The 12,790-nt window shown below is 41.8% G+C and overlaps 1 protein-coding gene across 6 annotated transcripts in view; it reads right to left on the bottom strand.

The window, feature by feature from the left end:
- The window catches only part of SLC15A2 (solute carrier family 15 member 2), a 52,222-nt gene that overhangs the window by 19,427 nt on the left and 20,005 nt on the right, over positions 1-12,790 (bottom strand). For all 6 annotated transcript variants that reach the window (XM_014265731.3, XM_074548802.1, XM_005485155.4 and 3 more), the window contains 7 exons: positions 12,020-12,119; positions 6,913-7,003; positions 4,779-4,856; positions 2,098-2,180; positions 1,019-1,105; positions 620-709; positions 237-281 (listed from right to left, as the gene is read on the bottom strand). In XM_014265731.3, coding sequence (XP_014121206.2) covers positions 237-281; positions 620-709; positions 1,019-1,105; positions 2,098-2,180; positions 4,779-4,856; positions 6,913-7,003; positions 12,020-12,119 — 574 coding nt within the window. The remainder of the gene's footprint in view (positions 1-236; positions 282-619; positions 710-1,018; positions 1,106-2,097; positions 2,181-4,778; positions 4,857-6,912; positions 7,004-12,019; positions 12,120-12,790) is intronic.

Genomic DNA, 12,790 nt, shown 5'->3' with positions numbered 1-12,790 from the left:
TCAGCACCCTGACCTTTAGGCTGCTGATGGCTCCCCAGCCCTCACTTCTAGCTGAGCTGAGCTGTGATGAACAGAACATGGCTGCATGAACAGAGCCTCTGGCTTCTCATCACCAGAAGTGAGACTCACCCAGATTCACCAAGCAGACGCTCTTAGTACTGCAAGACTCCAGTTAATAAGCAAGAGCAGGGATGTTACTACTAGTCTTACCAGCCCTGATGACATTAAGTACTTACAAAATCAGCATTCATTTTTGTGGCTTGCAAAGTCCACCTGGATCCCTAAAGAGAAAACAGACAGTGGTGAAGCCTTCAAGATGTTCTGTGGGGCTAGAAAACACGCGGACAGAGAAGATGACAGTGATGGAGCTCTTATTTCCCATCTATTCCTTCCTTTCCCTGTAACACCTGTCATTAGGCAGGGCACATTCTCCCCTCTCATTCTCCTGTGCCAAACACCTGGCAGGACTCTGAAGGGCTGACCAGGAGTGATGGTGGGAGGCCCTGGACACTTGGCAGGAATATGGCCTGCTGTGTCCCCAGGATGCTTTGGAGTTACCCCAAAAGGACAGAGGTGCCAACCGAGGCTGGCAGGCAGAACTGTACCCAGTGTACTGTACCTGCTGATCAAACAGGGCCCAGAACATTGGCAGTGGTATGAAGAGGAAGAGAACACGAGTCACCATTTTAACCTCCCCAATCAGCTGTTTCTAAAAGGGAACAGACAAAAAGGTAAGGGTGTAAAGCCAAAAGGTGATTCAAGCCACAAAGCATAATTCCATTTCTTTCTGCATGGCAGTTCTTCATTGCTCTTCCTTGTGACATTGGATATATTTGCATTTCTACATTTCAGTGCAGCACCTAAACTGTCCATTAAGGGTCAGGAGAGTACAGATGTGGGAAGGGACAGGAAAATGCATGTGAGGAATGGTGTGGCCAGGCTAGTCCTACTCTCTCCCCTGTCTGTCTGCCCATCTCCCCCTTCCCACTCCAAACCCACCAGGTAGAGTATCACTCACTGAGTATTTTTCTGAAGCCCAGTCCAGCCAGTGATCTCTCTTTGGAATCTCAGGGGAGCGGTTTTTCAGCCGGTTTTTAAGAGCAAACTAGGGAGAAAAACGGGTGAGTAACTCATTCATGCCATATTTGCCCTTGTCACACTCCCAGCTCAAGGCTACCTTCCCCATCTCCAAATACAAGCAGTGCCAGAACATTGAGGGGGCTGGGTTGCTGGATACCTCTAAAATCTCAGATTGGAGGCTTTATGATGAATTGTCTGCAGGGAAGTTTCTATGACACCGGTTGATTAAAGGTATGAAGGGGGAATGAATCACAGAATCACTGAATCTTAGAATATCCTGAGTTGGAAGGGACCCACAAGGGTCATTGAAGTCCAGCTCCTGGCCTGTTTATGCTGCGTGCTCCAGTCACTGAACACACTGACAGAAAAAGTGGCAGACCTCACTTAGAAATCCTGTCTTTAAGATCCTGCCTGTTTCCCTAAGGTAAATCTGGCACTAGGACTGACCTAGATAAAGAGAAAACATCTGCTGTTAGCAACAGCTTCCTGAAATAGAAACATCATTATCCACATAATAATAAAAGAGTATTTTTCACATACTGTATTCAGCTCACACACCATGAAAAACAATTTATAAGGCTCTAATGCAACTTCAGCAAGTGTCTCTTGCATTTACATGAACATGCTGAATGTCCATAATGTGAATGTGTGCTATTACTGTCTGCTGAACTGATAAAGTTCAGAAAAATTATTCAACTGAAAAAAAAGGGAGTCATATATCTGATACTCTCTGAGTTTCTGAATTTTCCTTTCAGTTCAGTTTCTATCAGCATCTGCCACTTGTGGTTCTACTAGGTGGACATCAACTGAACAGTTCGTGGAGCTAAGGGAAAACAACTGAAATGATGAAAAAATAAAGTAGGACCTTAATGTGTTTCTAATTCCTTACAGCTCATCAGCAAGACATCCCAAAGCAGCATAGAGAAGAACTCCAAAAGTCACCTCCCCTTTCCCTTTGCACCTTTTTGTCCTACAGCCTCTGACTCACGCATGAAAAAGAAAATCACACACACTTACACCAATGCATTTGCACACTTCCAGCAAGACATTTCCTTGTGGTGGTGTTTTTCTGTACAGTCCACTTCCAGCAATGAACACAACTGAAAAAAAAATTATTATCCAAATGGGGATTCAAAGGCTGAAGCTCAATCTTGCACTGGCTTCTGGAAAGGATCACCCACCCCTGTATTCAACAGAAATGCTCTGCCCTTGGGGCACACAGGATTGCCCTTCTAACTAAATAAATATACAGGAATCCTTTAATGCCTACAGATGGAAGAAAATGCAACATCCTACAAGAGGCAGTGTGATCCCTAGAAAGTCACCACTTTAGTGGTGTCTAATATCTGCTCTGGCACAATAGGCATCTGATTTACTTTGGGAACCAAAACTTTGAAAATTCATTTTTGTCTATGCTTTTCATAGACTAAATTTATAGTATAATCCACATTGAAATGCTGCACCTGATGTTGGAAATCAACCCTCATCCATTGGAAACCTGTGAGGATTAATGCAGATACAACACAGGCTCTATGCACTTGCATCTCACACACGTTTCAATGAAAACTGCCCAAAGATCCCTGCCTCACACAGAGATGTTAACAGAAATTACCTCCATTTATGGTTTCCACAAAGGGATATACAATTAAGATACTGTTTTATCCTGGTTTTCTCCCTCAAACCACAAAGAGTATCAGAATGAGACTTCAAAATCCTGTCAGAGATGGAGTTACCTGATTGTGTATAATTTATCCTGTTCTATGAGAGTCTTCAAGGACACTGGAATTCCAAAGAGATTAGTGGGGAGAAGCACCTTAAAACTGAGCATGAAATCCATATAATTAACTAACCTGAACTTTTAAAACTAACCCAATTGTCTGTGTCAGTCCACAGGCAATGGAGAATATCAGGTACTTCTAACACAGGAGGCCTGAGACACTGCAGGGAACACACCTTTGCTTTTACCTGACTATGAAGACCTTTAGCATCCAGGTTTGACTTGAGACACCTCTGAAGTAATTTTAGGTGAGTAGCACTTTGTGCAAAGTCACCCAGAGTGGGTAGCTGCACTACCTAATTTTCAGCATTTCCCTGTGAAGATGTTGGTGCATTTAAAAATGTGATCCATTAGGTTTGCTGAACACCTTTTGGTGATGCCATTCACTCCTTTGGGAGCTGATGTTCCTGCATTAGGTTTAGAATTTGGAATTAATGGGTATCAATCTACCCCATCCTTCAGGAGCAGTAGCAGACCAGAAAATCTTGCTCTAAATCTGCCTCTAAATCTATCCTTGCTTTCCATCAACACAGGCAGAGGGCCAGTCAGGGCCAAAAGGGTATTTTCTGCAGTTCTGCATGCTACTCACATAGTCAAATATATCACTTCCCAGAGAAATTTAGCATGTTACAAAAGAACAGAGAGCTGCTTTGCCAGGCAGGACATGGAATCTGGCAGCAGGACACTAGCTAAAAACACATTTCCACCAATGCCCTCACGGAAACTGCAGCATTTACACGTTCATTTTCCCCTGGGCAACTACTGCTGTGCTAGAAACATTCAGCACAGCATGGTGCACACAGTGGGGCCCTAAACTGATAGGAACAGGCCACAGGGGAAAATAGAACATTCTCAGGCCTGTGACCATGCACTTTTTTGAAAATAATTGCTGCAACGTTAGCTGTGGCCTGATGACATTTCTTCAGTTTCCTGATTCTTCTCCCTGATGGAAATTTGAGTGGAAACAGCAATATTCACATTCTCTGGGGGACAAACTTTTCAAATCCCAGATGCTGCAGTGAAATCACACAACTGTTTGGTCTCTCAGTGAAGGTAACAAGCTGAATGAAAAGTCACCCCATGCTCTGTCAAAAGCTCACACATGCAGTATAATAAGGGAACTGCTCTTCTCAGAGCTTGCAGCTGTGAAACTAAAGCTGATTGGGTGTCCTCTGTACTGGCTACCAAAGGAGTAACATTAAAAATGGGGAGATTGTTGAATGTTTTATAAAGGTTGAAGAAGAAATCTTGACAAGTACATTAGTTGGGCTAAGATGCAAGTGTTAAGAAGCACAGGGATTGTGGCTGTCTCCTGACACTTGGATAATAAGGATTTTTTTATTGCAACGTAATAATAAGTTGTCACTGCAATTGTGGGAATTACTTCAGCCAAGCAAAGTAAGACAGCTCAGAACAAACTAACATCTCATCTAACTCCTTCTGCAGCACACAGATTCAGCAGCAGCAGAAGTCTGAGCCATTGAAGATGCCCCTGAGCTGCAGGAAGCCCATGGAAAGGTTAGAGGTGCCATGTTGAGCTTCTTTTCTGTAAGCTGGGGATCTCTAAGGACTGCTCATATTGCAGTTCAAAGGCCATGTCTGCTCATAGGCAAAGCTGCAAGACACCACGAGAATAATTTTGGTGCCTTCCTTTGCATTAGAGCAAAGCAATTATACTGTGAAACATCCATGAGACCACCCCCCTAACAGTATCACAATAAAAGATTAAAGTAAAACCATGCTCAGCCCACCATCAATCAATTACTGATATTTACTGCAGTTCTGAAGTGGGAATTGTTAGGTGACTTTGAACCCTTTCATTTCCTATCACAGTATCCATCCAGATTAGTGAATTTCTGCATTTTCTCATCTATCCATGGACTCAAAACTGGTAACTCCTATTACCACTATTTCCACTCACCAAGTGCCAACACCATCAGTGCTGCTGGGACACCAAAAGCCAGTGCATAACAATCCTCTCCAAAACATTTCACATCCCCTGAAAAAGAAGTCAGAAATAAAAGCAGCTCATTGCATCTAGACTTATGTTACTGGGGCTTTTGATTTGATTCCCTAAATCAGACACTTCCCCTGGTTTTAAATCTTCTTTGCTGGTGCTTGACACTGTGAATTGAATCTCCTTGAAACAGTTGTCCTCCCTTGATGAAGACAATTTGGAAGCAGGGTTAGTGTCTGCCAGCAAAAGCAGCTGATAATGGAATATTGATGCAAACAGTAGAAGGGAGGGGGCAGACAAATAGGTATAAAGAAGTACTGGGAGCTGTAATTGAGGGAAAAAAGCACAACATTTCAAATAACCTGAAGCCATTCTGTATTTGACTAGATCTAAATAACCAGTACTGTGCTGCATCAGTCTTGAGTGAAAAACCTGAATCTGTTTTCATAGCGACCTACAGTGGACAAAGTGGGAGCCAGTGCCTGCACTGGGTAAGTGGGAGCCCAGGATAAGCCCCAGAACTCCAGTTCCCTCTCTCACTATCACCAATCTCACTAGGGCAGCCTGCTTCAGATGTCAGGTCTTGCAGCAACCCATTAGGAAACCAGGTGTGTTACAGCACAGGTTGCATAACTCTGAGCTCTGGATCACTAAAACCTGTGCCTCTTGGACCAGGTCAGTTCTTGCACAGTGCTCTGCCCGCAAACAGCAAACCAGCAGGGGGCTCTGTGTTTGAATGCCAGGGGCCAGACATTACTGCATTCTCACATGGATAATGACAAAATGGCTAAAGTAAGCCAAAAAAATTAACAGGAGACCAATCCATGAAGCTCTCAGCTGCTCATGTTTGTTGTAGCTGGAAAATCCCAGCTGCACAGCTGTGTGCATGCATAGCATTTATTTACTTATTTTCAGCAAATTAGCTAAAATCTAACAAAGCTGAGAGCATGGGCTCTCTGGACACAGTGAACTTTTAACATGTTAAATGAGTTGGACTTCTCTACCTAAAAGTATATATTTCATATTTGTACCAAATGTTTACAAACTGCATTTCCTGCTCTTCCAAGAAAAGATTTCACACTTAGCAAAAATATTACTCTTTCCCCATCCTCTCCAGTTTCCATGTTGCAACTAGTTTATACTGGCTCATGTTTTGATGCTTCAAGGAACTGGATTTTCATCTGCCCATTGGCTACTTTAAGCAAAAACCCTTCCCAACTGAATGCTGACCCAGAGACACCAGAGAATGAACAAGTAAGAAATACAGCATTTGTCTTTGTCCCTGTGCATGGTGTAAACATGAGACAAGAGCCTGTTGAAATGACACTCCAAACAAACAGAGCTTTCTGGAAGCCATGGAATGGAATGAAAAAAAAGACAACTAAATGTGAAGACTACCTTGTCCCTGTCCCCATCACCTATGGCCTGCTGCTCTGCCCCTGTGCCCGTATTTAGAGTGTGCCAATCCCTTTGGCTTCGAAGCTCTGCAATACAATGAACTAAGTGCAGCAAGGCTTAGGGACTAAAAAGGGTTTTGCAAGCAGGCTGGAATATAAAGTAGGTCTTAAATGGGGCATAGGCCTGTGCTTTGTCTTCAAGGCTAGTTGCTCAGGGCAGCAATCTTGCAAGCAGATCCACGCAGACAAGCCTGAGTGCCAGGTCAGAGCCCTCCAGAAGTCAGCAGCACCCCGTGGGAGGGAGAAGGTAGGACTTGAAAACCAGCCCTGCTAAGTTTTTCAGCCCTGATACTGCACAGGACAGCAGAGCTCATTTCCCATCCATAGTTTACCTGAAGCCAAGTTCTTCATTGGCAGTGGGGAATAGATGACCATATAGGTCCTTCCACTTTTCATGTTTTAATTCTGCAGTTCAGGCTGGCTTTGAAATACAACCAGGAATATAATTTCTGTGAGTTGTCTGCCTGTATCATAAATCTGTTATGCTGCTACAGCAGGATTAATAAGGTGTAAAAGCAATATACTGACCACTCCACAGACAATGCAATTTCTGCCATTCTGTTGTCATAAGAGTCTAACTCTGCACAGTAGAGTAGTTAGAGGGCAGCTAATTTATTGTTTTATTCTAAATCCACACTGACCTCTTAATACAGGAGTTACAAACGTGGAGATCAAACTTCCAGCATTAATGGATAAATAGAAGATGGAAAAAAACTTGCTTCTCTCTGAGGTCTAAAACAAGAGAAGACAATGTCAATGTCATGGCTAATACACAGCATTGGGCTTGCAAATTGAACACTATCAATTCTCTCGTTAAGAAGGCTGGGTAAATATTGACACAAAGTGCATAAAATGTTAAGCAAACAAGCTCGTGTTCAGGTGATGGTAAATGCTCGCACAAATCAGCTCACGTTACTCGAGAAGTGCTTTGGGGCTTTTTGGCATTTCAGAGGAAAAGCTGCTGCTTTGAGAGTGTTGTGAGACTGGAAGGAGGCGAAAGCATTTACTTATTCAGAACAAGTAGCATGATTCAGATCCTTTGTCACCTAATTCAATCCAATTTGGCATGGTTTGACAAGCTCATAATTTCTTTCCATGTCTGAGCTCTTTTTTTTTCCCCCTCCTTTCCTGCGTACAAATAGAAAAAGAAACCTGTGTATTTTAAGGAACTGGTAATCACAGCATAGATGAAAAAGTGCCAGCAATTGAGAAGTATTCATCAAAGAGGAGACCATCAAGGTGAGGCCAATCAACCTCAAACTAATAGGGTAAATTAAATCTAGGGGAGCAAATTCAAGAGCCTAACACAGGGATCAACTCTAAGAGAAAGAGTTTTGAATTTAACCTAAGCTGTAACATATTATAGTTTATAGAGTCAAAAAAATTAATGCTGATCTTCTTTCTTCCTGCATAATTCATAATTTGGAAGGAATCAAGAATTTGATGCAGAGTTGGGTCCTTTGTGCAGGAGTAATGTGTGTGTGCAGTCTCTCCTTGCTTGTGGGAGGGACATACACACCCAGTCACAGTGTGCTGTATACAGTGTTAACCTCCTCCCTGTGCCTGGTGGGCCAGCAGAGAGGGGAAACAAAAGCAGGCTACCTGACCCACCCCGTGCTCATGTGTGTCAGCAGCTCTGGGACACCTGAGCTGATAAAGGGAGAGGGGAAAATTGCATCAGACATTGCATGGCACCCGACAGAGAGCTCCCAGGGCACCTTGAGCCTCATCTCTGTGACCTGAGCATCATTTGAATGCAAAGCTTTAACTCAGCTGAGGGCTAGAAAACTCCTCAGGGACTGTTGTTCTGTCTCTTTTCCTTCTAATGTGTCCTGCTTCCGTCGGCTCCCTGAGACAACAATATTCACAAGGCTAGAAAACTGGAGAAAGCGTGAAGAATTGCAGGCAGCTAAAAGAGGACAGCTGTAAAGTAATGAATCCTGAGCTCCAAAAATGTAACAAAACTTCCCTGTAACTGATGGTGCAGCCAACGGGAAATATTGCTGCTTCGTATGGCAAGAAGCATCTTATCACAGGGGATTACTGCAGGGAAGAAAGGGAGGTGGGAGACTGTGAGAGGGCTCCTCTTTGTGCCCCCTTGTAAAGTGGGTGCTGAGAAGGTCAGGGTGAGAGCCCCATCACCTCCCACTGCCACCCACCAAGGAGTCTGAGGGCCTCCTTACTTGGATTAAGGGCTTTCTGCCATGACCCACCACAGTTAGGAAGACCCCATCAACTGAGCTTTTGGCTTTTACACAATTTTATTTCCTAGAATTTTCAAGGCTGACCCATATGTTCCTCTTAAATTATTTATCCTAGACTAAGGGATTTGAAAGCCTTATAAAAATCATGTCAATGGCATGTTCTTATGGTTAATAGAAAACAGCAGTGGGTCTTACTATCTGTTATATTCCTTTCCTTGCTGGTAGTTTTGATAATCCAGAACTTTCTACTGCTAAACTAGTAAAATTATATTTTCTTTTCATTCTACCTTTGTGACTAGTTATTTGTCATCATAGAGAAAACTAGAGAGATGAGCAGCCTCAGCAATCTTCCCCATTCCTGGATAGCCCTTGCATGACTTGTCGAGGGTGGTACAGTAGAACCCTCACAGTCCTGCCCTCTTCTAGCCAAATTGTCATGGCCCGTCTCTAACCCTTGATATCTGAGTAAATCAGAATTTCTGAGAGCTGTGATAAACTCAAGCATGCAGCTCTTGACATGATAAAGTCTAGAGCAACAATTACCAAAAAGAATGTGGTAGTAAGAGAAGAGGATAGTGATGCATAAAGAATTTGGAGCATCTTATTTCACACATTTTCAGATTTTAGTGATGGAAACAAAAATGGTCAGAGAAAAGCTGAAATAACTACAAAAATAATGACCCAGCAGCTTGCAAATTATACTGATTGGAATAAAGAATTTCGTCCCTATTGTCTTAATCTTTAGAGCAGACACACATTAACAACATGATTTGGATTAGCTAATTTGAGAAAAGGTACTGTACATGATAATCCTGATCGCCTTGGCAACCAGAAAATAAAGAAACAAAAGGAAAGCTATTTAGCACCTTAAACACCATACTGCACTGTTTGAAAGCAGCTTTGGTCCCTAATTAATGTGTGCAGCAGCTTCACATTCATATAACATATTGTAAATATAATTTTGTTCAGGCATTTTTAACTTGGACTTCTAAACCCATAGACAAAGGCATTTGGAAATCTCCTGCAGATAAATCTGTTTTCCCTATCTGACCTCCCACCAAATTAGTCCCCATCACTGTCTGTAGTTGTACCATTCTCAAAGTGGCAGACCCAAGACTATTATGCTCCTGAAGTACTTTAGAGAGAATCAGATTGATGTTGTGCATTTACCTCAAAGCATAAACTTGTCTCTAGGAATAGCAGGGGTAATTTAGTTATTTATACACAGAACTACCTCATTCCAAGTTTTCAGACAAAACAAATAAGCCCATGCACTTAAGGACTCAGATGAAGTTTATTGGCGTCCGGAAAATTAAGGGGGAATGCTTCATTTCATAGTGAATTTTTAAAACTTATTTCAGCCTACCTGGAGTGGAAGAAAATAAAACATAAGACCCCTCAAACACCACTCCAGAGGAAAGAAACATTCTGTTTGGCCTCAAACCTTTTATTCCTTACAAAATCAAAACTTCTCATTCCAATTCTGATGACTTAAACTTCCTATCACATAGCATAAAACATTTGTTTCTTCTGAAAGGCCAAGTCATTTCAAAATGGTAAAATAGAAAACTTTCTATTTTGGAAAGAACGTTTGAAAAAGAATGTATAGAGCAGAACACATTGTTCTTAACAGAATGATTTTTACAGTTTTCTTTTTCTAAATTAGTTTTTCTTGAAGGCAGCACACAGGTGAATGTTTGAGCCTTTGTATTTGATAAATTTGTTGGAGAGATGTAGTTTGAATGCCAGAGAATGGGTAGAGGCCCACACAACCACAGGCAGTTCAGGTTTTCTCTCTGTGATGCAGCTGTAGTTGTAAAGGTGGAATAATAATATGTATGTGCCTGAGAGGGGTGCTGAGATTCATTAGCTGAAGTCTATGAAACACTCTGAAGATAAGTGTTACATATTATCATACTGTAATTAGGTGGTAATTGAAAGATGCTGGATAAACACTATTAATCATTAATATTCATAGAAGTAGCACTTGTGTAAATGCTGCTGTTGGACCTCACAGAATTCTTTTGGGACAGCTACTGGTGCAGCAAGCCAGGATGTCCATGCACTGGCATTCATGCAGCTATCCCAGAGCACGTGTGCTGTGCTGCCAGCCTGCTTTTGGTCAGAGTTGTGCCAGCTGCGGAGGCTGGTGACCAGCAGAGCATTGCTGATCCCCTTTCTGCCACATCCCCTAAAGCACATGATAGCATGTAGACATGCCTGCAGGAGGATCTGCTTTGGACAAGTGACCACAGAACTTCCCATCTTTTGTTACTTCTTAGTAATCATAAGCTTCATCACTTAAGCATCACTCAGTTCATGTGCAGAAAGCACAAGTCTTCCCAACATTTTAAATTTAGTCTATATTATTTCATTACATGTTGACTTCATACTGGGATATTGCAAAAGACAAGGAGAAAGCTGCCCTACTGGGCTCCTTGTCCAAGGGGCCAACTCTCATCTAAATTTACCAGTGTTTTTCCTGACACACTGTTAGTCTACTGTCCTTCTTTAATGCCTCCATTGATGGGAATTTCCATCTCACAAAGGCCCTAGTATTTTCCAGTGTTTCTCTAGATCTACTTCTGGAAAAAAATTTCACACTGTCAGTCCTAAATAATCTTCCTTGAGTTTAAGCCTACCACCACAGACTTATTTTCTTTTTTTGTGGCAGTGGCCTTCTACATATTTGATGACTTATGCCCTGCACATGACTTGGTGATTTGAATACTTGTCATTGAGAAAATAGAGATTTTTATTTGTGTGTTAAGTCAACATAAATCTATTTAACTTCAAATCAATTGAAAAATTTAGCATTTTGCCTGAGGATTAGCACTTCCTGACCTGCTTTGCTTCCTTTAAGCACTACTTTATCCCTGGTTTAGCCCCTGTTCTGAATAATGGGAGTTTGAGATTAATGCAGATGAGGAGCTAAGCACTCATGACAGAGAATGAGGACACAAAGCACCTGGACTACAATTCTCAGGATACACAGCACAAACACAGCTAAACAGAAACATTTTCTCAACTCTTCAGAACTTTTCATTCTGGAATATCCAGAAAACATTCTGGCATTACTTGCAAAACACTAGAATTTCCTACAGTTCCTTCTGAACAAGATCTGAGACACAGACTATGACTGAGGAAAAAATCCCACAGAAGCATAGGCTGGTGATAGTCTTTTCTTTCATTTGCCATATTCCACTGCAGTGCATTATAATCACCCATTTTAAGATGTGATATATACACAGTTCTGTGATATGCAAGATAGGATTTTTCAACTACTCTGATGTCCAATTAACATTTAGATGATTTTATGCAATTATGACCTATCCTTTCCAGTATCAATCCTGTTCTGTTGTCATTTTGCTTTCCTGAAGCATCTAGATTCCCTCAAGTCCTATGCAAGCCATCCTACCTCATGCCTTAATATGTCTTTTCCAGCAAATTGGCCCTTATTCAAGCACAACAGGATTTTGATCACATAAACATCCTCACAAAGTAAGCAGACACTGCAGATTTTAGGAAAGAAAAGAAGTCTTACATGTTCCTCTTCAAACTGGTCCCCACCAAATGCAGAGACACAGGGCTTGATACCTCCCGTTCCAAGGGCGATCAAAAACAGACCAACCATAGACAGGACCCTTCATGCAAGAACAAAAAATATCACCATTGCAAAATCCTTCCAGAGCTTATGAGAGCATTTTAGTGCCACCCAACCGTGATTCCTCTGATAATGTTGTCTTTTGCACGCAGGTAAGGATGATGAGCTAGATAAACAAACAAATTAAGTATCCTAATAATTTGAAAAACAAATTAATTATCCTAATTTCTGCATTCCATAGCAGTCAATTAACCAAACTGGTTTTGTCAGTTTCTTGTTGTTCTGAGGTCAAATGGACATATAGGAGATCAAAGCTCTGTGGAATTAGTTTTACTTATATGACAACAAAAGGTGTCAGAGATCAATTGAGAAAAAAAAATAAGAAGGGGAGTACTTTTTGCAACCTTGTAGTCTGAGTAGGAGCAGACAAATTGAATTAGGCTCATTCTTGTGTGCTTTCTACTTCCCAGTGGTTTTCAAAATACCATTGTTGGCCTGACAGATTATGTCTCTAGGGAACAAGAGTATCAGGACTGACCAGGTCTGGGACAAAAGAAAACTGTTCTGTAAACAACATGTGCTCCTGCCTCCATGTGCATATTTTTTGAGCCGTGACTACGCTGACAAAAGCAGCTTGGTGGTTTCAGAGACACTACTGTGACAAGCCTATCAGTTCAGAATCTAGAGGGTTATATCCCGTGGAAGAGACAG

Source organism: Zonotrichia albicollis, chromosome 10 (genome assembly GCF_047830755.1).
Source record: "Zonotrichia albicollis isolate bZonAlb1 chromosome 10, bZonAlb1.hap1, whole genome shotgun sequence".
Lineage (NCBI taxonomy): Eukaryota > Metazoa > Chordata > Aves > Passeriformes > Passerellidae > Zonotrichia > Zonotrichia albicollis.
The sequence above is the reverse complement of the archived record's forward strand: the minus strand, read 5'-3'. Positions and strand labels throughout refer to the sequence as shown.